General features: G+C 41.8%; 1 protein-coding gene across 1 annotated transcript in view; it reads left to right on the top strand.

Annotated features, from left to right (window-relative positions):
- Window positions 1–25,147, top strand: part of myo15b (myosin XVB) — a 108,562-nt gene that overhangs the window by 72,648 nt on the left and 10,767 nt on the right. The window contains exons 40-61 of the mRNA XM_041973447.1: window positions 209–349; window positions 2,014–2,179; window positions 5,625–5,709; window positions 5,791–6,067; window positions 6,163–6,269; window positions 7,113–7,172; window positions 7,251–7,326; window positions 7,539–7,657; window positions 9,729–9,844; window positions 9,995–10,136; window positions 10,257–10,368; window positions 10,458–10,800; window positions 10,892–10,955; window positions 11,186–11,258; window positions 11,349–11,425; window positions 11,504–11,580; window positions 13,523–13,653; window positions 13,731–13,825; window positions 13,920–13,997; window positions 18,939–19,035; window positions 20,090–20,238; window positions 20,331–20,461. Coding sequence (XP_041829381.1) covers window positions 209–349; window positions 2,014–2,179; window positions 5,625–5,709; window positions 5,791–6,067; window positions 6,163–6,269; window positions 7,113–7,172; window positions 7,251–7,326; window positions 7,539–7,657; window positions 9,729–9,844; window positions 9,995–10,136; window positions 10,257–10,368; window positions 10,458–10,800; window positions 10,892–10,955; window positions 11,186–11,258; window positions 11,349–11,425; window positions 11,504–11,580; window positions 13,523–13,653; window positions 13,731–13,825; window positions 13,920–13,997; window positions 18,939–19,035; window positions 20,090–20,238; window positions 20,331–20,461 — 2,716 coding nt within the window. The remainder of the gene's footprint in view (window positions 1–208; window positions 350–2,013; window positions 2,180–5,624; window positions 5,710–5,790; window positions 6,068–6,162; window positions 6,270–7,112; window positions 7,173–7,250; window positions 7,327–7,538; window positions 7,658–9,728; window positions 9,845–9,994; window positions 10,137–10,256; window positions 10,369–10,457; window positions 10,801–10,891; window positions 10,956–11,185; window positions 11,259–11,348; window positions 11,426–11,503; window positions 11,581–13,522; window positions 13,654–13,730; window positions 13,826–13,919; window positions 13,998–18,938; window positions 19,036–20,089; window positions 20,239–20,330; window positions 20,462–25,147) is intronic.

Genomic DNA, 25,147 nt, shown 5'->3' with positions numbered 1-25,147 from the left:
ACAGAACTGTTGTGAGTGTGCAGCCTGGTACAGAATCAGTATTATTGTTGATGTGAGGTGTCTGCAGGTAGGACCCAGCCACAGCCTCCTCACCCTGGTGCTGTCATCTCCTCAAACTGTGCTGATAAATTCAATCTGCATCAAGCAGCCGTCATTTCTTATGTCTGCATCATTCCTGTCATGATTCCTTCCTTTCTCCACTCTACAGGGACTAAGGCCAAAGGGGAATCCAAACCACCAAAGGCCAGACCTGCACCTTCCAGTCCACCCAAACAAAAGAAGCACACACCTCCACCCCCATCACCCCCATCATCCCCATCACCCCCACCTGTAGCACCCAAACCTCTCAGTAAGTAAACAATGATTTCTTTTTCTTTTTTGACTTGTTTTGTTTTGTTTTTTTGTTTGTTTGTTTGTTTTTGTTTGGTTTGGTTTTTTATCAATGTCCATGTCCAGAAACCAGGAATTCTTTATTAAATGAGATTAAACACATTCGTCGCTGAGAGTCCTGGTTCTGTTTTTACGGCACAAACATAAAGCTATAAACTGCACATGTGGACAAAAGGGTCAAAGGACTGTTAAACACAACTTTCATTCACCTTCATCCCCAGAACCTCATCTTCCCTTTAGACCTTCAGTAGAAGTTACAGTAGCCTACAGACCTGGCTGAAAACAGATGCCAAGTAGAATCATTCAAAATGTCAAAAACACATTAATACCTTTGTAATAAGACCTTTTATCACTATTAAATCATCAGACACAACAGACAACTGGTCTTCATCAAAAGAATGAATGTCCAGTAACTCCTTAAAATCCTGCAATATCTGCTTAAAAGTGGTTTTTATGGATAAAAGATTTGTTGTGGACCAACTTTTTTACTGGACTACTTTACTGGACCCGTCTTGATGTAACAGCCATGTTTCTGTTGCAGCAGTACTGTATGGCTTCCAAAATAAACCGCATAGGTGACAGCTCAGAAATAAGTGTTTACTAAATCTACAGCTATGATTGTAACCTGGAATGGTATTCATCATTTACATCCCAAGAATCTTAGCTTTCCATTGGTGTGTGACGTGTGAGTCCTTGGAAGGGAGATTGAGTAAAAAACATATTTATTTGTCACATCTCGCACAAGTTTGGTACCATAATGTTAATCAGATTCTGGAATGATTGTGGAGTCAGGATGGGTATCCAGGCATTAACTTCTCTCTTAGACCAGCGAAAGTCAAAGTTAAGATATTCAATGGTTCTTGTGGTTTGGGGCATTCCCCCACCAACCTCTTAGATAAACCACTATCCAGACTCACAAACGGTCCCATGCTTGGGTGCCATGTCGTGGAAATTCTTCATTAAACCATCTGTGAGAAATAAATCCATAAAGCTCCAGTTGTCTTTTATGTCACTGATTATGCTGCAGCAGAAAAACAGGTCCAACAAAGTACCAGAGTCTGTAGAAGTTAACAAGTTATTCTTCCTCCAAGAGCGTTTTTATTTTCCTCAAGGTCTCGGCCCACATTCCTCACAGCCAATCGCTGCTAGTGCTGCGCATGTGGACAATGCATGCATGAAAACAGTTCAAAGCAGTCTAAACTAACTCTTACCTCAATAAGACTGCAGCTGGAGTCGGACTATAGCCTGAACTAACTCTCACCTAGAGTCAGACTGGGTTCTGCACACTTAGGATATGAGTACTCTCTCTGGTATTACTCTCAGATTAAAGGTAACTATGACTATATATTAATATGAAGATAAATGGATATGAAGATGATCTGAATGTAAATTTCCTTATTTCCAGCTGAAACTGACTTAACATCTACAATAAAGTTCCTTTTGGAAATCTCATTTCAGCTTTGATGACAAGCAAGTTACTGCATCCGTGTGGTGGCAGCGAGCCTTCTTCATGAGTTATATTGCTCTAAATGCAGTGGCTGCATCTCTGAGATGTTAGTGTGCTCCTAGTCAGCAGTGATGAATTTCCCTTTTAATAACCGAGGAGCTTCCTTTCTCCCACAGGAACACGTCCTCGCTCCCCTCCAGCAAAAGAAGACCCCCCAAAGGAAAAACCAGCTCCAGCTCCTCTCACTAAGCCACGGCCAGAACCCACTTCCAACATCCGGGAGATCATCAAACAGTACAACAGTCGACCCCAACCAGAACCCAAACCCTTCGAGCCGGTCAGGTCAGTTTCATCACATGCACACATTTCAACCAAGTTTTATCTGATCTGATGTCCTGCTGAGGCCTTTTTCATTTCTCCTTTAAAGATGTTGGGTTTAAAATTGTTACTAGAATTCAACTTGATGCCGTGCCCTAACTTTGGTGGACACAGTAAAGCTTAGTCTTGTATTTAGATTATTTTCCTCTGGGATTGATAACATATTCCTCTTTCTCCAGCTTTACATTTAAACGATGGCCCTCTGATGTTTAATCTATAAAGAAGAATTTAAGTCTTTGATTTCTTCCCACAACTACCTGCTGAACCATGTCTTCCATAATCATCAGCTTCTGGGTAATGTGACTTCTCAGATGAAAGAACTAAATTAAATCCTGGTGTTTATCATCCGTTTTTCTTCATATTTTTTTCCAAGCAGAAATCAGAAAACAACGATTCATGGTCTGATTGTTCTTACTTACTTACTGTACTTAGAAACAAAGATAGAACAAATGAGTTTTTCCCGTCAAATAAAAAAGTCTGTGTGTAAGTAGACAGATTGTGGGTTACATTTGAATATTAAGAGCATATATGCATGAACAGTTTGCTTCACAGATGACCTGGTTGATTCTTACTTTTTCCCTTACGTTAAAGTCCCAACACATTTGTCTATATCAATTAATGAGAGTCTCATTATTTATTTATTATAAAGCTATTTCCCCTCATGTAGCAGTAAACTGCTTCTCGAGATATTAAACTTCATCACAAAGCCCATTTGTCTGCCTCTTATCTGAAATGAAATACCCAACAGAAATTAAGTCTATCTTCACAACTACCAGGGCTGTATGTCTCTCTGCAGAAAGCTGAAACATCTGGGATTACTACAGAAGTGTCAGAATCGAGATACCTGTTACTGTGTTAGAGTAACTTCACCTGGAACACAGTAGAACAGGGAAATAGTTATCTTTTGCTAAAAGAAAACCACATTACTTTAAGTGGGAACCAGGGGCCGATTCCCACTGAAATCATGTACTTCTATGCATAATTTTATGACTTCTCATCAGAGCCACAACAAAAATAAAACTAATCCGTTGAAAACTACATTGTGGATATTTCAGGAATGTCTTCAACAAAAAAATGCAATGTCCCTCTCTGTGACAATGTTAATGACTACCTGAGCCCTGTGTGGAGGCCCAACCTCTGGCTTCAGGTCAGAATGAGGGACGTACTGGACGTGTAGTGAGGGATTTATCATTAGACATTATTTCCGACAGGTTCTTTTCTGATTATACAGTGATGACTGACAGGAAGATTGATTATTGTATGTGTATTTGTTGTAGAATTTGTTTGAGGGTGTATTTCGTGGGGACAAGATGATATGCTTTATTTATGCTTTACTATTCTGACAGGCTTAGTAGGTAGCCTATGCCTATTTTTACCACTTTATCCCTGTAACAGTTAAACAAGTCAGGTGCAAAATACAAATATAAGCATATTCACTGAATATAAAGTTCTATTATTTGATCAGCTGTTAGGTTGTACTGCATGCTATTCCTGAAATCCGCCTTGTATTCCTACCCTCTGTTGGGATCAGGATAATCCTGTTTTTGTGGATCAAAGTTTTCCAGATTCTACTCAAAAGTTCTGAACAACTCACACTTAGGGTTTTAACTGGATAAAAACCAGGATTGGATTACGTGATCCAAGCCGATTTCAGAATCCGGTTTCCCTTTTGAACAACCCATTTTCAAGATTTGATCCTATCCGATAATCGAGATCCGATCAGATTACGTTTGAACAACCGGGCCCAGAGGATACCAGCCCAGTTCACCTAGGAATGAGAAAAGTACTCCTACGAATTAATTAGGTATTTCTTGACAATATTAAAATAGTCCTAGAAATCAAAGAAGCAGCCCTATGAATTTGTAAATTAGTTCTAGGCATTGGTAAAGTAGTTAGTGAAGTGGTCCTAGGGATTAGTAAAGTAGTTAGTGAAGTGGTCCTAGGCACTGGTAAAGTAGTTAGTGAAGTGGTCCGAGGCATTAGTAAAGTAGTTAGTGAAGTGGTCCTAGGCATTAGTAAAGTAGTTAGTGAAGTGGTCCTAGGCATTATTAAAGTAGTTAGTAAAGTGGTCCTAGGCACTGGTAAAGTAGTTAGTGAAGTGGTCCTAGGCATTATTAAAGTAGTTAGTGAAGTGGTCCTAGGCATTAATAAAGTAGTTAGTGAAGTGGTCCTAGGCATTAATAAAGTAGTTAGTGAAGTGGTCCTAGGCATTAATAAAGTAGTTAGTGAAGTGGTCCTAGGCATTAATAAAGTAGTTAGTGAAGTGGTCCTAGGCATTAATAAAGTAGTTAGTGAAGTGGTCCTAGGCATTAGTAAAGTAGTTAGTGAAGTGGTCCTAGGCATTATTAAAGTAGTTAGTGAAGTGGTCCTAGGCATTAATAAAGTAGTTAGTGAAGTGGTCCTAGGCATTATTAAAGTAGTTAGTGAAGTGGTCCTAGTCATTATTAAAGTAGTTAGTGAAGTGGTCCTAGGCATTAATAAGGTAGTTAGGGAAGTGGTCCTAGGCATTATTAAAGTAGTTAGTGAAGTGGTCCTAGGCATTAATAAAGTAGTTAGTGAAGTGGTCCTAGGCATTATTAAAGTAGTTAGTGAAGTGGTCCTAGTCATTATTAAAGTAGTTAGTGAAGTGGTCCTAGTCATTATTAAAGTAGTTACTGAAGTGGTCCTAGGCATTAATAAGGTAGTTAGGGAAGTGGTCCTAGGCATTGGTAAAGTAGTTAGTGAAGTGGTCCTAGGCACTGGTAAAGTAGTTAGTGAAGTGGTCCTAGGCATTAGTAAAGTAGTTAGTGAAGTGGTCCTAGGCATTTGTAAAGTAGTTACTTAGTGAAGTCCTATTCTATTCTATTCTATTATATTCTATTATATTCTAGTCATTTGGCAGACACTTTTTTCCAAAGTGACTTACATCTGAGAGTAAGAAAAACACAAGGAAGAATTCCATCAGAATGGGACAACATAATTAAGTTCTAGTGAGACTGCTGTGAGTTGCGGAGATGACTAAAACCAGATTCAAATCATTCACAGGCATTAGCTGTTTTTAAAATATTCTTTGAGTTGGTTAAAAACAACTGTCTCTAAAACCTTGGAGATAAAAGGGTGTTTGAAAATTTACCTAAAAATAGCTAAAATAAACTTTCTTCTTAGATGTTCTCACTTTCTCTTTCTTACATTCCCATAGAACTGCTTGGGGTTTGAACTGTGTTTGGTTTGGATGCCGATGCTTGGTAGAGTCTTTTAGCTGAGCTTCTCCCATCATGTTGCTATGCTACATGTTAGCATTGCTGCTTCCTGCTGTCTACTATCATCTGCTGGACTGTTGGATCTCATGTCTGGTCAAGAAGAGGTTAAAGGCACTTTGAAGTAATGTTTGATTCCATGTCTCGCCACCCCCCCCCCCCCCTACCCCCAGACCACCGGTGAAAACGTTTTTGAAGAAGAGTGACCCCAAAGAGGAAGCTCTGGCCAAACTCAAAAATGTATCTCCTCAGCAGAAGGTCAGGATGGAAATGGAAATTCAAAGTTTATTATTCTGTTTTACGTTGAGAATCTCATCTTCTTGTCCTTCCGGCCTTCAGAAAGAGTGGGCACCTCTCCCACCTCCAGTCAAAGCAAAGAAGGAACCGCCTCCTCCACTGCCTCCCTCCCCAGAGCCTTCTCCTCCGTCCACTAGAGGCCGTCGGATTATCTCCAACAACATGAAGCAGAAGCAGCGCTCTCTGGAAGACCTGTTTGGCTCTCACCGCCTCAAGAGCCCTCTACCTAGTCCACCTGACTCCTTACCACCCTCTCCAGAACCAGTTCCTGTCCTCCAGAACATCCCTGACCCTCCACCCATGGCTGCCCCATCTCTCAGTGGGTGATGCTGTCGTGTTTTCAAGTGTTATATTTAGCTGATGTGTGAATGTGATGATGGGATTCCTTTTCCTTGTGCTGTCTGGTAACTGTAGATATGATGCCGGATGAGGACGGAACTCCATCCCAGCTTCACCAGTTCTTTCCCAGTGATTACTTCTCCTACCGCAACATGGCTGGAAAAATGTTCCTGCGAAAAGAAGTAAGACACAGATACACACACACACACACACACACACACACACACACACACACACACACACACACACACACACACACACACACAGATCTAAACAGGTTACCATTGATGACTGACATGTGGACGGCTAACATGCTGACATGCTGCAGGACTGGGGTCTGGAATAAGATTCAAATAAAGAAAGTAAAACTCTATATGGGAAAATCTGGGTGATAAGTTTTAGAAAAGACTCGGAAGGTTTGTTTTATCAACTTTGAGCCACAAGTTCCACTATGTCCGAGGCTGTAAGGCTGCCTGGACAGCAACTCCCAAACCTGGTGGTAGACCCTTGGGGTGAAAAGGAGCTATCAGACTTTAGCAGAAGTGTCAAACATATGGCCTGGTGTCCAAAATGGCTCCACCAGAGGGTCCAATCTGGCCTACAGGATTTGGTAAATGGGAAAATAACATAGAAGATATTAACTGTATCATTTTTATAAATACAATAAATAAAAATATATTAATATAATATTTTAATAAAAGTAGCTGTAATGACTTTAATTTGTATGATGAGGTGAGTCAGTTGTGGAAATGTATTTAAATATATATACATTTAAAATAACTTCTAGATCTGGAAAAGTTTTCAATTTAAAAAGGTATGAAAGAGATCAATTTTAATTTATTAATATAAATATAATAAAGCTTACATATGATGCATAAATCAATCAAAATAAATTGTTATTGTTCCAACGCTGCTTTTCAGTGGTACTAAGGACATTTCATTCTTCTATAACACAACCATGAACTAATCTGAAATAAAAGGATAAATACTTGTCCTACGTTACTAATCCTAGTTATCATGTGCAGGTGTTTTATCCCAGAGAACAGTTCAACCGGCCCTACATCCTGAACCTGCTGTGTGAACAGGTCAGCATATTCACTCGGTTTCATCATCAATCTGTAATATTTGTATTATAATGTCATCTGTGTGATGATTATTTCCAGATTATGAGAGACACCTACTCTGACAGCTGTGTGAGGATCAGCAGAGAGGAGAGGAGGAAGATGAAAGACCTCCTTGGTAAGTGTTGCATGCAGTGTTTCTCATCCAGACTCCATCTTGACTTGAATCATAATTAAACTTTGTATAAACTGTCAGTAAATGAGTGTTTGGTGGAAAGAAATAATCCACTCATTTACTGACAGTCCCTGATCACTTTATTTCGTTTTTCACTTTATTTTTATTTAGTTTTATTTATCCCTTTATGTTTCCATTTTTATTGTTCTTTGCAGCAAATTTTAATGTGGGAACAACTATAAGTACCATCCAGGATGAGAACATGAAGAAGCGGCTCATCATTGCTGCTCGAGACAACTGGGAGAACTATTTTAGTCGTCTGTTCCCTCTGATGGTGAGCATTACTTATTAAATACTGGATTACCTGCTATAGTGTCAGTCCTGTTGCAACATCAGACTAAAGGCCCATTTATGCTCCCTTACCTGCGTAAATAGCTGCATCCATTTCCAAGGTTGTCATGCACCGTCGTCCTCAAACTTCCAATCATGGTCCATTCCATGGTTGTTAAGTCAGTTTCTCCACATAGGGGGCAGCAGTTCAGAGTTCACACCCGTGAGCCGACGTCAGTTTCAGACACTGTTCAGCAGCGGTAATGTATCGCTATAAAGTTGTTTCCAACCGCCCAACACGACCTAAACACTCACATCTAGTCTTTATTCAAAAGCTTGTGCAATTTCAACAGTTGTTGTCCTCGTCTTCATTCTCTTTTTGCTTCTTTTTGTTCCCTTCCTGATTATCTTCGTCTTCTCTGATTTGTTTCTTTTGCTGGTTGCATGTCAGCTATTCTGCTCAGCACTGCCCCAGTGGTTTCCGGTGGTATTGCTCCGTCTTCTGCATCAAGCAACAGATAGCTAAGCTCCCTGAAAATGGACCAAAATACGCATGTAACTGATATAAGACGAAACTGTCTGTCCGTCTATGTATCCGTCTTCTGCGTCCAGCATAAATGGGCCTTTAGAGATAATAAATGTTTTACGAACACAAAGTGTCATTCAGAAGCATGAATCACAGAAATAGACGAGCGCATAAGAAATTCCAATTCAGAGGAACCACAATGACAAAAGCAAAGGTTTTCATCATGAGCTTGTTGGTATCTGTGGACAACCCTTCATCATTGAGTGATGTTCAATGTTCCACCCGCACACCCTGGGAACCAGGGCACCATCGATCCCCCTCCCCCACCCTCCACCTGTTCCAGTCTCCACCCCATATAACCCCACACTCACACCCTCCCCTGCGCTGTACCCACAAGCACTCACCATCACACAGTCATGTCAGACACATATCAATTTCAGTCAGACTTCCTGAAATTAAGACATGAATCAGTTTTCTCAATTTTTTACTGACTTCTCATTCTTGCTATTTGTCTGAGAAAATTTTATTATTATTGTTGTTATTATTTGTGCATGTTGTTTGAATGCCAGTCTGACATGTGTAAACTCTGGTCTGACATGTGTAAACTCCGGTCTGACATGTGTAAACTCCGGTCTGACATGTGTAAACTCCAGTCTGACATGTGTAAACTCCGGTCTGACATGTGTAAACTCCAGTTTGACATGTGTAAACTCCAGTTTGACATGTGTAAACTCCGGTTTGACATGTGTAAACTCCGGTCTGACATGTGTAAACTCCAGTCTGACATGTGTAAACTCCGGTCTGACATGTGTAAACTCCGGTCTGACATGTGTAAACTCCAGTCTGACATGTGTAAACTCTGGTCTGACATGTGTAAACTCCGGTCTGACATGTGTAAACTCCAGTCTGACATGTGTAAACTCCGGTCTGACATGTGTAAACTCCGGTCTGACATGTGTAAACTCCAGTCTGACATGTGCAAACTCCAGTTTGACATGTGTAAACTCCAGTCTGACATGTGTAAACTCCGGTCTGACATGTGTAAACTCCAGTTTGACATGTGTAAACTCCAGTCTGACATGTGTAAACTCCAGTTTGACATGTGTAAACTCTGGTCTGACATGTGTAAACTCCAGTTTGACATGTGTAAACTCCGGTCTGACATGTGTAAACTCCAGTTTGACATGTGTAAACTCTGGTCTGACATGTGTAAACTCCAGTTTGACATGTGTAAACTCCAGTCTGACATGTGTAAACTCCGGTCTGACATGTGTAAACTCCAGTCTGACATGTGTAAACTCCGGTCTAACATGTGTAAACTCCGGTCTGACATGTGTAAACTCCAGTTTGACATGTGTAAACTCCAGTCTGACATGTGTGAACTCCGGTCTGACATGTGTAAACTCCAGTTTGACATGTGTAAACTCTGGTCTGACATGTGTAAACTCCAGTCTGACATGTGTAAACTCCGGTCTGACATGTGTAAACTCCAGTCTGACATGTGTAAACTCCAGTCTGATATATGTAAACTCTTCTTATTTGCATACAGCCCCACAGTGGAGATGCTCAGGTTTTAGGTGTTTCTCATCGTGGGATTCGTCTTCTGAAGGTGGTGAGAGCATCAGGAATAAGCCCCAAGCATCTCAGATTGCTCAGAGGCTACAGGTACAGCAGCAGACACTAATGGTGTTAATCTGGAGATCTCTCTATTCACAGGATCAGTTTGATGTCAACATTTTTACCGCCTGCCTGTTCACAGCTTTGATTTTTGCTCATGTTTCTTGCACAGAATAACCTCAGTTTGCATGAATTTAGTTTTGCAGAGGTGCTGTCAGTGGACCTCCACGGTGCTGACAGGGTGGAAGTGGAGCTGAAGAGTGAGAACCTGGTGCTGCAGTCACCTAGAGCTCCTCAAATCACTGCCATGATCCAGTTATTCCTCCAGGAGCTCATCAAGGTGCTTTTTTAAATAGATTGTCTTTCCTTTTAAAGCTTCCTGGTGTCTCCTGGCCATCACATCACCACCACCAGTTACTGGGCTTCACCATTTTATGTTTATGTACTGATCTCCACCCAGAACTCAGGCCATGTCATAGCTCTGAAGAGTTTTGTAACAGATGACAAGAGTCTGCTCAGCTTCAACAAAGGGGACATCATCAAACTCCAGCAAATGGAAGGACTCCAGGCAGGTGAGGTGATGTTTGGGATGTTATATGTATCTGTAGAAGGTTATTTGTCAGATCACAATCTGATTCATCGTGTTTGTGTTCCCCACCAGGCTGGCGGTTTGGCACCATCAGAGGACGCTCCGGTCTTTTTCCCGAGGACCTCACCCAGCCATCTGCTGCCCCGGACTACCACTGCCTTCACCTAAACCTAAGAGATGACCGGAGGAAGAGCATGAGGAGTGCCAAGTCTGTCAGTCCGTCTCTTGGCCTGTCTCCAGCTCCCATCATCAGACAAATGGGCAGCACCGATTCAGAGCGACGCTTCAGAGAGGCTTCACGTCCCAGCACAGGACAGGGATCACTGCAGCCACCAGTACAGACTCCCATCCAAGGCTTAGTCCACGAAACAGAGCTCCACTCAACTATGGCTGACTTTGCCATGAAGTATTTTAGGTATAAAACAGGGATACTGATCACTGTTGGGATTTCTGCTGTATGCAACATGCCGAAGCTAATTTGTGCTCCCATTATATGTTAATCAAAGAGTGGGGACGACAGGTCTGCCCGTCAGCGGTAGGAACTTTACTGAAGTGGTTCAACACACAGAGGTACGACATTACAAACCTTTTTTTCATTTCCTTCAATACCCACAGTACATAAGCTCACAGGTTTGTGTAGTTTTTCAGCCTACCAGGTGATGAGAGGCTGTTTTTTAACTGTTTTTACTGCATGGACAACTTTTAAACTGTGCGTGTACTGTGTTGTGTGTACACTTTCTTAAAACTTTCTGGTTTATTTCCACCATAAACCTTCTACATTGTATTTGGTTTCCATCCAGGTCCCCATCCAGGAGTCTCTCATTCTCTACAATGATGCTGAGATCAGTGATTTGTCTGTCCAGTGCTTTATGGGTAAGTCTTCCTCACTACCATGTGGCAACATTCAGTGAACCCACAGTTTTTGTGTTCCCTCATCATTTATTCCTTTCTCTTCCCCTGCAGACATGATGCAGTTTATGGCTGACATACCAATGAAGAAGAACACCACCCAAGCTGACTGCCTGAGGCAAATCCTGCTGGTCAGATTCATTTACCAACTGTATCTGTAATCAGACCGACTGCCACCAGTCTAAAAGTAATTTCTGCTCTCTGTTCAGCTAGGGAAGGAAAATGAGCTGCTGAGGGATGAGATCTACTCTCAGGTCATCAAGCAGACCACCAACAACCCAACAAAGTCAGTGTTTGCCATTTATTATAGGTTGTGTAATACATTTCAGTTATCTTATGAAAGATTAAGTTGAGAAATAATTCATGTAGATTAATTAACTACCCAGGGGCCTAAAATCTCTAAGGTTACTACATATCATTTAGTTGTAGGTACTAAATTTATTTTAAAGCAAACTTCAACTTTTGCAGCTCTGAAACATCAGCTCTGCCAGGCTCTCTTTGTCATATGACTTTGTAAGAAAGAAAATGCATCCTCCTTCAGTCCTCAGCTTCAATGCAACAGGAGTGAGGTAAAAACAACCTCATATGAGATAGTACACACAGAGTCTGAATCTGTGTGTGAAAGCCTGCTTCCTCTCCAGGATCCAGCAGCTTGTAGAAGCTCCTCCAGCAGCAGGAAGCTGCAGTCATCGTTTCCTGGATGATGTTTGTCTCTCTCATGGTTGAGGAGGAATTTTGCTATACTCTTCTTTCCATCATTGCTTCAGTTCATCGGGGTTTGCAGCATTGGTACCTGCAGCTCTCTGAAGGTCCCATCACAGCATCTCAGTCAGGATAAGGTCTGGACTTTAACTGGGTCATGTCAGCACCTTGATTTTGTTCTTTCCCAGCCGTTCAGGTGTAGATCTGCTGCTGTGTTTGGATCATTGTCCTGCTGCATGAGACAGTTTCAGCTTCAGCTGTTGGACAGATGGACTCACATCTGACTCTAGAATATTTTGGTATCCAGAGGAGTTCATGGTCCACTCAGTGACTGCGAGGTGTCCAGACCATCATCCCTCCACCACCGTGCTGACAGCTGCTATGAGGTGTTTACGGACAAAACATGTCCACTTTGATCTGGTCTGTCCAGAGGACGTTGTTCCGGACGTCTGGTGGTGTGTTCAGATGCAGCTTTCCCTAAGCCGTGCTGCCATGTTGCTTTTTCTCCTTCAACCCTTACAAGCAGCCAAACTGGTTCAGTCTTTTTCTAACTGGACTGTCATAAACTTCAACATTCAACCTGCTAACTGAGGCCTGGAGAGTCTGAGATGTAGTTCTTGTGTTTTTTCCACAGTCTGATCTTGAACTGAACCTGCTGGAAGGTTGGCAGATGTCTTGCAAATATTCTTTCTCTCTGTAGAATGATGGACTGCAGATAGTCTGGAAATGACCTGATAACCACCCCTGATTAATGGGCAGCAGCAGCTGCTTCTCCAAGATCATTTTTGTTGTCTTTCCTCCTTGGCATTGTGTTGACACACGTGAATGTACCTGAACGTTCTGTAGAGGAGCTCACACTGTAATGATCTATCAATTTCTTTTCCCCACACAATGATTCTGGATTTTGACTCAGTTTTTATGTGAATAATGACATAAGACTTTATGATCAGTATCAAGTAACTTTATTATGGAACAAATTTTTAAACCTTTCATCTGTACTTTGTTTTTAAAGGTCCCATATTATAAATATTTTCAATAATTTCATATGGGTGTCAGAGGTCCAACAACAATGATTTCAGTGTATTACCCCAAATTCAGTCTTGGTCTTTAATCTCAGCCATTTCAAATGTGGCTCTAGTGAGCTCTGCTGAGAATGAGCTGTTTCTGTGTCTGAACCTTTAAATGTTCATGAGTGGTGCCTGGCCACAAAGAGGGGCGTGGACAGGCTAAATTCGGTAAAAGTGGAGCAAGCAATTTTCTTATTTCTGGGCCGCATACACTGGCTATGAGGACACATTAAGACTGTTAGAAAACCTTTAGAAAAGAAATTTTGCATAATATGGGACCTTTAAGTCAGCTTTTTACTGACTGGACAGAAAAACACAGATGCAGCTGACAAAACTAAAGAAGAGTAATGATAAACTCAAAGAAGCTAAATTCCAAGTTCCCAAGAAAAAGCACTAAGATTTGAATCCCAGGACATGGCTCCTTTTTTTCCCCTAACAGATAATCTTTAATATCTGTAGATCCAGCTGTACGCTTGGCTGGCAGTTGCTCAGCCTCGTAACTGGCTTCTTCCCCTGCTCTGGTACTCTGCAGCCCTATGTTGCACACCACCTGCATGACATCTGTCAGGACTCCGAGCACCCATACCAAGGTAGTGGAATGACAAGTTATTTTAAACCCTGGAAGTTTCTCTTAATGTTCAGATTGGTTTTTCATGTTTTTCCCCAGAGCTGGCCTTTATGTGTCAGTACAACCTGCAGCTTTCTCTCAGTTCTGGTGGTCGCCGTAACATCCCCTCACATGTTGAGATAGAGGCCATTCTGGTAAGTTGACCTACGAAGCACGTTTTCCTAGTGTTTCTATGATGATCGGCTTTCACAGCTGACATAATTATGAGAGCATCTTTGTTGTGTTTAGGCTGGCAAAACATCTCGGCGTATTCCAGTCCTGCTGCCAGGAGAAGTAGAGTTCCCCATCAAGATCCATAGCTTCAGCGTAAGATTTATTCATATCTAAAAAGAAATCTATTTCAGTGGTTATCGACCTTTTTTCAACAAAGTACCCCTTGTGGAATAAGTTTTGCAGTCCAGGGGCCTCCTTTCTAAAGCTGGTGTAGATACAAAAACTGGCGTACGCCAATCATAGTCAACTTTTGGGAGTTCTAAAAACAAAACTTGACGGAAAAATGTTCCTACCTCCATGGCTACTCTGACCCAGGCGTTCCAGCAGATCGGGACCAGACTGGAGGCTGGAGGTCTGGTCAAGTGATGCTACGCTAATGAAACATACAAGAGAAGGATTTCCTTTATTTATTTATTCTAACACAATGCTTTTTATTCTTGTCCTCATTTCTGTCCAGACGGTCTTTATTTCCCACAACTCCTTGTCCATCTGGTTAATAATGTCCCTCTGCACCGCCCACCCAGCTGGAGCAACCAGCAACTAGAAAGAAATATTATTTAACAATAAATAAACTGCTACCAATCTCAGATCTATCTGTACATATTTATTTTATAAATTAAAAGAAATTACTAAATTACTGTCATTTAGCAGATGCTTTTCTTCCAAACGTCGTCCCCACCAGTTAAACATTTTTACGTTTTCCAGGATCGCAGTCTCACACCCTGAAAAATTCCATTTCTTCCCTTTTTTTTCCCTCCCAAGTCATCATGGAAATGAAGTGATGAATATATATTACAGGTGTCCACCTGACCAGTTATAGCCACCATGTGGGCGGGGCAAGCCGCTCCCTCAAGTGCACCCGCTTTAGAGTTGATTCTGATTTATAAACGGAAACAGGTGTAGGACATGTGTGTGCACGCTTTTATAAATCTGAAAGTAGAAGGGCAGCATTTTCTTTTTGTGCAGCAGACGCAGCCTGTAGTTTGCTTTGCTACGTACAGTTTGATAAATGAGGCCCCAGGCCTCTTCCTCTATGTCTGGTCCTACTGCACTGGTGTGTCCAATGTAATCAAGAGAGAGCAGGTTTATTAAATTTATTTATTTATTTAATAACTAAATGTGGTTTTATCCTGATGGATAGAAGTTTTGAGGCAAGTCAGCAAAGGTGAGACATTTTCTGACTATGTTTTACAAACGTGCAGCATAAATCGGGTCTTCTTCTGCTTCTGTTTCGGTGAATCTTGGTCATAGTGAGATGAAACTTCCAGCTGTGGAATCTGTGAGATGTGAACTTTCAGTAGATGAGTCGTTTGTCCGTGTTCATACCATCAAAAAATGATGTAAAACAAACAAACAAAAAGAAAAGCCCATAGTTTCCAACCTAATAGAAATCAAATATTCTTCAGAAAGTTCTTACCTGTTATCTTATCTGTTGCAGAAGTTCCCACAAATGTGTTGCTTTTACTCTTCTGTCCATTTCATCCCAAATCAGCTTGACAGGGTTTAATTCTGAAGACTGTGCTGGCCACTCCATGTTTTCAAGCTTGTTCATTTTTTCCTGAGGTAGTTCTGGCACAGCTTGGACTTGTGTTTTGGTCATTATCTTGCTGTAGGATGAACCCCTGACCAGCTAGGCGCATACCAGAGGGTACTGCATGGTGCTGCAGAGTGCTGTGGTGGCCGTTTTGGATAATGGTGCCACTCACTGTACAAGTCACCAACCCTGGAACCAGCAAAACAGCCCCAGACTATCACACTTCCATCTCCATGTTTGACAGTTGATACCACACACTGTGGAACCATCCTTTCACCTCCTCAATGCTGCACAAAGATCCTGTGTGATGAACTGAAGATTTCAAATTCTGATTCATCAGTCCATAATTCCTTCTTACAGTCTCCAGTAGTCCAATGGCAGTGTTTCCTGGCCCAGGCAAGCCTTTTTGTCTTTTTCTGATGTCTTAGCAATGGCTTTCATGCTGCACTTTGTCCTGTCAAACCTGCAGCTCGAAATCTTCTCTTCACAGTTGAATCTGAGACTTACTTACTATGACCACTATTGTGGTTGTCCTGTTGTCCTGTGAGCCGCCCATCACGCAAGCTGTTAACTCAGAAACTTGTCCACTGATTCAGTTGTGGCTTTGGGTCTCCCAGACCTCTTCCTGTCTGCTATTTCTCCGTAGGAAATACCAACATTTTTAAGTGTTATGATGGTCTGTCTCTCCTTCATTGTTAATTGCCTTTTTCTCGCCGTTTTTGTAGCAATGCACAACTTTCTGCTGTTCGATACTGTTCAGCGGATGCTCACGAGGGCATGGTACCACAGTGTGTTCAGACACTGCATTTATGCAGACAAATGGGTTGTAAGTAATCCAACAAAGTTGGAACATCTGTAGGAGTCAGTAGCACCAGCTTTCAAGGCTTGATCACCCTCCACTGCAGCAGGACAACTTTATATTGTTAACCCATCTGTGTTCCCTGAAAAAGGTAATTTTGTATAATTCTGAAATGTACATTATTTTTCAGTTTCGGGTAACCTTACTTTTTTATTTTTAATCTAGCAGTTCACCACTTACCTTTGTACCATTTCAGGCTATTCATTAGACTTGAATTGTAATAAATACCTGGAAAAATTGGGCTGTTCTAAAACTTTTGACCAGTAGTATATATATATATATATATATATATATATATATATATATATATATATATATATATATGTTCCCAAATAGATAATTCATTAACTGAATGACTTAATTTATTTATTTATAAAATAAATATAAAAAGAAATAATCAACAAAAGTATGGACAGAAAATGTTGACAAAATATACAGCTGAATTTTAAACTTAAATTTTTATCAAATTTAACAAATTAAAATATTTGTCATCTTGACATATCTGTTTTAAGGATCAAAAATAACACTGTCATTTTAAAGGTTCAAACTAAACACTTTGCACTGCTGCACTGCTTGGGCTTGTGAGGATGCTTGTCGGTCTCCGTGGCGGGTGACTGCTGTTATGAAACCTTTCTCTAGACAGAGCTTGTTTCTTTGTTTTGTTTTTATCACAGTCATTGCAGAGAAGGAGGTCTCACATGAATATGTGGATGCAAAAGTTTGTAGCTGCTCCAACGCTTTCTGGCCCAGGTCAGGATGCTCCTGTTTTACACTGTGTGAGTGTGGACGTGGGAAACTTTATCTGAAGGCCACGGTCAGATGACACTTCCAAGAGTTTTTCCTGAAAAGTGACAGGAAGCTTGTTTCTGTTTGCTTCAGACAAGAGAAACGGTTAGTCAAATAGCCCACTATGAGTGATTTCACAAGTGCTCTGTCCACATCCTCACTAATGTGAGAAACCCAAGGAAAGCAGGTGTAGACCTTCTCCACTGCTCTGCTTTCTTCAGGAAGCCACCCACCTTGTCATACAAGCTCAAAATGCTGCTGTCTATGCCCTGCAGACGTATTCAGTTCATTCAGTTTGCTGAATATCTCGGCCAAGTAGCACATCTGTGCAAGCCAGTTTTTGTCCTGGAACAAGGTGGCAAGGGAAGATTGATGCTCAGCCAGAAAGGTGAAACTTCAGATTGTAACTCACACAGCTGGTTGATGATTTTTCCTACAGAGAGACTTCTGTGTGAAGCAGCAGTTGTGTTCAGCTCCCATATTTTCACAGAGATGGTGGAACAGGCGCAAATTAAGTAGCCTTGACTTTATGAAGTTCACCACTTTGATGCTGTCATTTAAAACATTGTGTAACTCAGGCTCATTTTTCTGGACGCCAGTGCCTCTCTGTGTATGACACATTGAGTCCATGTCACGTTGTGATTTGTTTTCTTTTACACAGGCTACGAGTCCTCTCGCTTTGCCTGTCATTGATGCTGCTGCGTCCTTGCAGATGCTGCTGCAGAATTTCCAGCTCAGGCCTTTTCACAGAAGAAGGTGTTGACAACATCAAATAGGTCCTCTCTGGTTGTTTTCTTTTCCAGAGTTTTGCAGAATAATATGTGCTCATAAATGTCTTCAGTATCGATGCTCACAAAAGCAAGAAGTTGAGCATTTCCACTGACATCCGTGGACTCATCCAGTTGGAGGGTGTTAAGTTTTCCCATAAACTTGCTTGAGGATGTCTGTGCTCATTTTCTCCACTCTATGGCAAACAGAGTCCTTTGAGAAAAGCACCGTCTTTAATTTCTTCACCGTGTCTTTGTCCAGCATGGTCTCAGCCAGAACAACGGTAGCTGGAAGGAGCAGGTCTTCCGCTATAGTGAACGGTTTCTTAGCTTTAGCTACAAGCAAAGGCGCCATGTAAGACCCTTCAGGGCTTTGATTAGGGTTGTGGAGGCTTTGTGCATCACATCTTGAAATTACTTAAATTCAGAAAATTTCCTCTTAAAAAAACTCCTGTACCTTACCAACGTGACATGTTTTGTGTTAAAATGCGGCTACAGATGTGCCGGCTTCATGTCACTGTTAGCTAATCTCTCCCCGCAGAAAAAAATACAGTGCCTTGGGTGGGTTGTGGACATAAGTCCCATTAAAACATATTCCTCTGAATACTGCCGGAATTTGGCTGGCTCTGGTGTTGCCTTCTTTGGCCCTTGGCCCACTATGTTTTCAGTCGCATCTCTACTACGCCTTAATCACACCTCCATTCTTTGCATTTTCAAGGGGACAATGATTAACGGTTGACGTCGTTTGGCTCGTAACAGGTTGGGTCCAACCATGTTCATATGTGTGAGACGGGGGGGGGGGCTTGGATAATGAAATAGTGTGAAACTTAGTGTAACTTCAGTTTATGAACGTATACTTACATTTATTGAAATATTTATTAGATACATTTTATTGGTGGACATTTTAATTTTATTTTTTTAAAAAAGCATACATAGAAATAAAAACCTTCACATACTACCTGGAATGCCTCAAAGTACACCCAGGGGTACGTATAACCCCATATGAGAAACTCTGATCTATATAACAAACCACTTGTCCTGTACTCATCTACATGTCTCCATGGCTTTTTTTTCCATCTTCCCTCCAGATGGCAGTAGATGTGGTAACAGAGCTGTGTAAGGATATGGGCATCTTACAACCCAACGACATCAGGGAGTTTTCCATCTTCGCCACAAGATTTCAAGGTAAATATGCAGACTGGGTTGGACTTGTTAAAGTGGCCCTTAACTGGTTCAGGTCCTGTTTAGAAGGTCGGATTTATTTGGTTATGATTGTCAGCTAGAAAGTCCTCAGGGTTGGTTCTAAGGGAAGAGGAGGGGGGACAGAGACATAAAGTTGTATATCATCTGCATAACTTTGAATATTGATGTTAAAGGTCAAATACTACAGACCTTTAACATCAATATTCACAGTTATGCAGACGATTCACAACTTAAGTCTCTGTCACCAAACGCCTTCAGCCCAATAAAAACCAAGCAGAAAGTCCTCAGGGTTGGTTCTAAGGAAAGAGGAGGGGGGACATCCCCTTAATGTCTCAGCATCCATGCTGCTGACTCCAACAACCCGACTCCATCGGGCCCCTGGTCGACATCTGCTTCAGGCGGGGTTTCAGTCTAGTTTGGCTTGACTGCGGTTGGCTGGTCCTCCAGTATCCTCGCCTCTCCATCAGACCTGGCGCCTAATGCCTTCGACGTATCCATCATTTCCTGGACCCAGGCCCTGTCTCCGTCTCTGTCTGCTGCATCCAGACTCCACTCTTTTATTCATGCACTCTTTCATTGCTGCCATCACCAGAGGAATCTCCCACTCTTCTGTCCTCCTTCAGTCCTGGTGGTTGTCCTCCATTTCATATGCCTCCCTTTCTCTTGTAGCGCCTGAGGCGCCACTTGGGGAATTTCCCCCTTCCATGGCCCATGTCTCATCTTTAGCCTTTGTCCATTCTGTTCTACTCCCTCTCTCTGCTACATCTGCCTTTAAAAGGTTCTTATGTGCTGTTTCAGAGCTTTAAGCTTGGATTTTTTGGTTGTCTTTGACTTGGTTTGGAATTTGTAATACACCAATGTCTGTAAATGGACAAAAAAGTTTTCACAGCCAATAAATTAAAAAAGCAGCCAATCACAGGCTGCTTGTTCCTGCCAGAGAGTGGAGCTGACTGAAATAAAAGCTGAAGATTAAATGGAAGATAAACAGATTTAGTGCCCTGTGCCTCCCCATGACTCCTCTTCTCCTCTCTGCCAGATGGTTTGGTGCGTCCCCTCCATGCTTCAGAGTACCTGTTCGACTTCCTGCTGGACAATGACACCATCTCTTTGTCCCTGAGGAGAGTCATGTGGGGATGTCCTCTTTCCTTCAGGAACGACCTTTATGTGGACTTCCACTATCAGCAGGTGACAAAAGACTGGACATAAGAGAATATTTTCGAGCCACTGATAAAGTGTTTTATTTTATTTTTATTCTATAACTGTGTTTGTGTGTTTAGCTCCTGGTTGACTACCTCAATGGACAGCTCATGCTTCCTCTGAATGCAGGACAGTCTTCATTAGTCCAGCAGGTTTCAAACCTGGCAGCCCTGCAGCATCTGGCTCTGGGGCTGATAGACCAGCCCTCAATGTGAGTAAAATGTGTGATAGACATAAAAAATAAGAACTTTGATGTTTGATTAATTTAAATATTTTGAGAGGTTTGCTCATTGGACCACTCTGGCTGTACTATAACCAGATTACATTTTATTCCCAGTAAAACATTAAAAACATGTCAGATGTTGAAACTGAGACAATTTTACCATTTCATGGAAAATATGAGATTCACAATTATGTACTGATGTATATACTTAAATGTACATCCAACACCAGAATTCACTGCATAGTGGTAGCAAACTCTATTAGGTCCAATCCTTCTGGTTTTATTTTTTTGATACATTCAACTTTTTTTTCAAGACAATCACCGTCAAGTTACTTTTTTTAAGAAGATTTTTTTACACTGGTTCAGAGGTTGTAATGCTCAAGTGATTTCTCTGTGTACTTTGGACTCGTTCAAGACTGGTTATGATGAGTGGTAAATGAAGAGTTGTTTACCAGAGGGATCAGCTGATGAAGCTCTCCAAAACCAAAATAACCAGCACAATAACACACCAAATCCCAAGGGAGTTGAAAAGGATGCAGGGCAGACATGAGGCAGAAAGAAAAATTGTGGAAATTCAAACTGTTTTTTCAAGCCGTTCTGATGGGTAGCGTGAAATTGCTAGCTAACAAAATGGATGAGCTTGAGGTGCTAACAAGGGCACAGAAGGAATACAGAGAATGCGGTATAATGTGCTTCACTGAGACATGGCTTCATGAACACAATGCACAATGTACACTACTTTAGGACTGTACAAGCAGACTGCGATAAAGTCAGCGGAAAGCTAAAAGGAGGTAGAATTGCAGAGATTTTTAACCACTGTTGGTGGCGTCACAAAAATGTCACTGGAAAGGATAACATCTGCCAAGGGACATCAAACTGTTAGCTGTGAGGTTTTCTTCATATTATTTACCCAAAGCGTTTACCTGTGTTACCCTGGTAGTACCTGGTACTGCTGCAGACACAGCCGATGACGTCATCAGCTCTGTTGTTGCTAAGCTACAGACACAACATCCTAATGGATTCATTGTGATCTCTGGAGATGTCAACAACATCTCCTTCCCTGCAACATTACCAACATTCCAACAGTCCATCAGCTGCTCCACCAGAGAAAATAAGATGTTTTATGCAAATGTTAAAAAGACATCCAGCTCCTCTGCCCTGCCTCCCATAGGAAGATCAGACCATACTCTGGTTGTTCTCACCTCCACCTACAAGCCCAACGTTCAGCAGCGACCAGTCATCACAAAGCCTGGTCTAATGAAACTGAAGACGCTCTGAGAGGATACTTTAAGACCACAGACTGGAATGTCCTCTGTAAACCACATGGAGGACATCATGCCATGAGAGTGTGATAGATTATATAAACTTCTGTGTGGACAGCATCATCCCAATGAGAACAGTGAGACGCTGCCCCAATAAAAACCCTGGATCACAAGTGACCTGAAAAAAACTGCTAAACATAAAGAGATTGAACCGGAACAAGGCTGCAGGCAGAAACCATGAATGCAGATGGTTTTGGCTCCAGGGTTCCAAAAACCTGCACTGAACAACTATGTTGGATTCTCCAACAACACCAATCTGAGCCAAACAAGAGTTCCTGTTCCGAGGAAAACATTTTGCCTTGTTCCAGTACTTAAACATCCCAACCATCTGAACCAAAAGACTACAGACCAGTTGCTCTAACATCTCACATCATGAAGGTCCTTGACAGACTGTTGTTGACTCACCTCAATAAACAAGTCAACACCTTTCAGGACCCATTACAGTTTGCTTATCATAATGGGATTGGGGTCGAAGACGCCATCATCTACCTGCTTCAGAGAGCCCACTCTCATCTTGACCGATCAGGCAGCACTTTGAGGATCATGTTTTCATTTCTCAAGTGCTTTTAATAAAATTCAGTTGCTCTTTTATGGGAGAAGCTTAACAAATTCCAAGTGGATACTTTCACCACCACCTGGATTTCTCTTCACACCTCAGACTTCTAATACAACTCTGAGTCCTGTCGTCTGCAGAAATACGCTGTGGTTAGCTGTGGGGAGGATCAGTGATGGACAAGAAGCTGAGTACAGAGAACTGGTCAGTTTGTGTGATGGTGCAGAAACAATCATCTCATCTTGAACACAAACAAAAGAGATGATTGTTGACTTCAGGAGAAGCAAGAGTAAACAAAATACTGTTTACATCCTGGGAGAAGAGGTGGAGGTGGTGGAGGAATACCAGTACCTGGGAGTTCAGCTGGACAACAGACTGGACTGGAAATGTAACACCGAGGCATATAGAAGAAAGAACAGAGCAGATTCTCCTTTTGGAGGAAGCTGAGATCCTTCATTGTTTCTGGTTCTGGTCCTGTGCTGAGGATAATTCTGGTTCTGGTCCTGTGCTGGGGATCACTCTGGTTCTATGCTAAGGATAACTCTAGCTCTGGTTCCATGCTGAGGATCACTCTGGTTCTGGTCCTGTGCTGAGGATAATTCTGGTTCTGGTTCTGTTCTGAGGTTCACTCTGGTTCTGGTTCTGTGCTGAGGATCACTCTGGTTCTGGTCTTGTGCTGAGGTTCACTCTGGTTCTATGCTAAGGATCAGTCTGGTTCTGGTCTTGTGCTGAGGTTCACTCTGGTTCTATGCTAAGGATCAGTCTGGTTCTGGTCTTGTGCTGGGGATTACTCTGGTTCTATGCTAAGGATCAGTTTGATTCTGGTCTTGTGCTGGGGATTACTCTGGTTCTATGCTAAGGATCAGTCTGGTTCTGGTCTTGTGCTGGGGATTACTCTGGTTCTATGCTAAGGATCAGTTTGGTTCTGGTCTTGTGCTGGGGATACTCTGGTTCTATGCTAAGGATCAGTTTGGTTCTGGTCTTGTGCTGGGGATTACTCTGGTTCTATGCTAAGGATCAGTCTGGTTCTGGTCTTGTGCTGGGGATACTCTGGTTCTATGCTAAGGATCAGTTTGGTTCTGGTCTTGTGCTGGGGATTACTCTGGTTCTATGCTAAGGATCAGTCTGGTTCTGGTCTTGTGCTGGGGATACTCTGGTTCTATGCTAAGGATCAGTTTGGTTCTGGTCTTGTGCTGGGGATTACTCTGGTTCTATGCTAAGGATCAGTCTGGTTCTGGTCTTGTGCTGGGGATACTCTGGTTCTATGCTAAGGATCAGTCTGGTTCTGGTCTTGTGCTGGGGATACTCTGGTTCTATGCTAAGGATCAGTCTGGTTCTGGTCTTGTGCTGGGGATACTCTGGTTCTATGCTAAGGATCAGTCTGGTTCTGGTCTTGTGCTGGGGATACTCTGGTTCTATGCTAAGGATCAGTCTGGTTCTGGTCTTGTGCTGGGGATACTCTGGTTCTATGCTAAGGATCAGTCTGGTTCTGGTCTTGTGCTGGGGATACTCTGGTTCTATGCTAAGGATCAGTCTGGTTCTGGTCTTGTGCTGGGGATTACTCTGGTTCTATGCTAAGGATCAGTCTGGTTCTGGTCTTGTGCTGGGGATAATTCTGAAGCTGCTGGAACTGATTGGCCAGAAAAGATGCTGCACAAGCTGCTGAGACCGGTGGATTAATGGGTTAAACAGCACAGATCAGCTGGGCTAAAGTTACAACAGTGTTTTAAAAAGTAGTTCCAGGGTGATGTTGAGCATTGCCTTGTCCCTTTCAGTCTTTTCTAATGTGTCAAATATTCTCTGGTTCTCTGAATTTACTGATGATATTCTACATTGTAGATGGTGGATCTTCAAAGTCTGAGGAACATTTTTCTGAAATTGTTCCACAGTTTTAGATCCAGTTTGTCTCAGATTGGTGAAGCTCTGTCCATCTTTCCATCTGAGAGACTCTGCCTCTCTGAAATGCTCCTTTTATACCCAGTCATGTTACTGACCTGTTGCCAGGTAACCTGGTTAGTTGTTAAATGCTCCTCCAGGTGTTTCTGGTTTGTACCAGGTACTTTTCCAGCCTTTTGTTGCTCCTGTTCCAACTTTTTCCATCAGATTCACTATCAGCTCATATTTTCATCACATGGTGAAACGTCTCAGTTTCATTCTCTGACATGCTGTTTATCTTCTACTGGGAATAAAAGATGGCGGGATGAGATTCATACATCTTTGCACTCTGGTTTAATTTACATTTTACGCTGCATCTCAACTTTTTTAGAATTAGATTTGGGATTCTCATGTCTAGGCAAGGCAAGGCAGTTTATTTGTATAGTAAAAGGCATCAACACATAAACAACACATAATCACAATAAAATAATAAATTGCATTAAAATGATTATAAGCAAGATAAGTTAAAAAAGTTAACATGCAGATTTAATGCATAGGCGCTAGGGGTTGCATGACTTCAGATTTTTTTAAGTCGACACTAATGTGATGAAAGTCAAGTCGACGTCGACTAGTCGCTGGTGACGTCATTGATATTTTTTCAGTAATTAAAAAAACACAGGAGGAGGGGAATGCTTTGCAACAACCTGTATTCACTGACAATGGTCAGCTGATACACAGAACTTATACATAACAGCATTTAGGATCAAGTATTAACGGCAACTCTTAACAATGTTCATTTTTTTACGTGACATACCTACATGTTATGTTAGGTTACATCTCCCACAGGTGCAAAGGAAAATACTGTAATGCACAAAACAATTTGGGAGGAAAACAACACAGGCAAGAGCCTGCAAGCCTAGTCAT

Source organism: Melanotaenia boesemani, chromosome 21 (assembly GCF_017639745.1).
Source record: "Melanotaenia boesemani isolate fMelBoe1 chromosome 21, fMelBoe1.pri, whole genome shotgun sequence".
In the NCBI taxonomy this organism is placed as follows: domain Eukaryota; kingdom Metazoa; phylum Chordata; class Actinopteri; order Atheriniformes; family Melanotaeniidae; genus Melanotaenia; species Melanotaenia boesemani.
The sequence above is the reverse complement of the archived record's forward strand: the minus strand, read 5'-3'. Positions and strand labels throughout refer to the sequence as shown.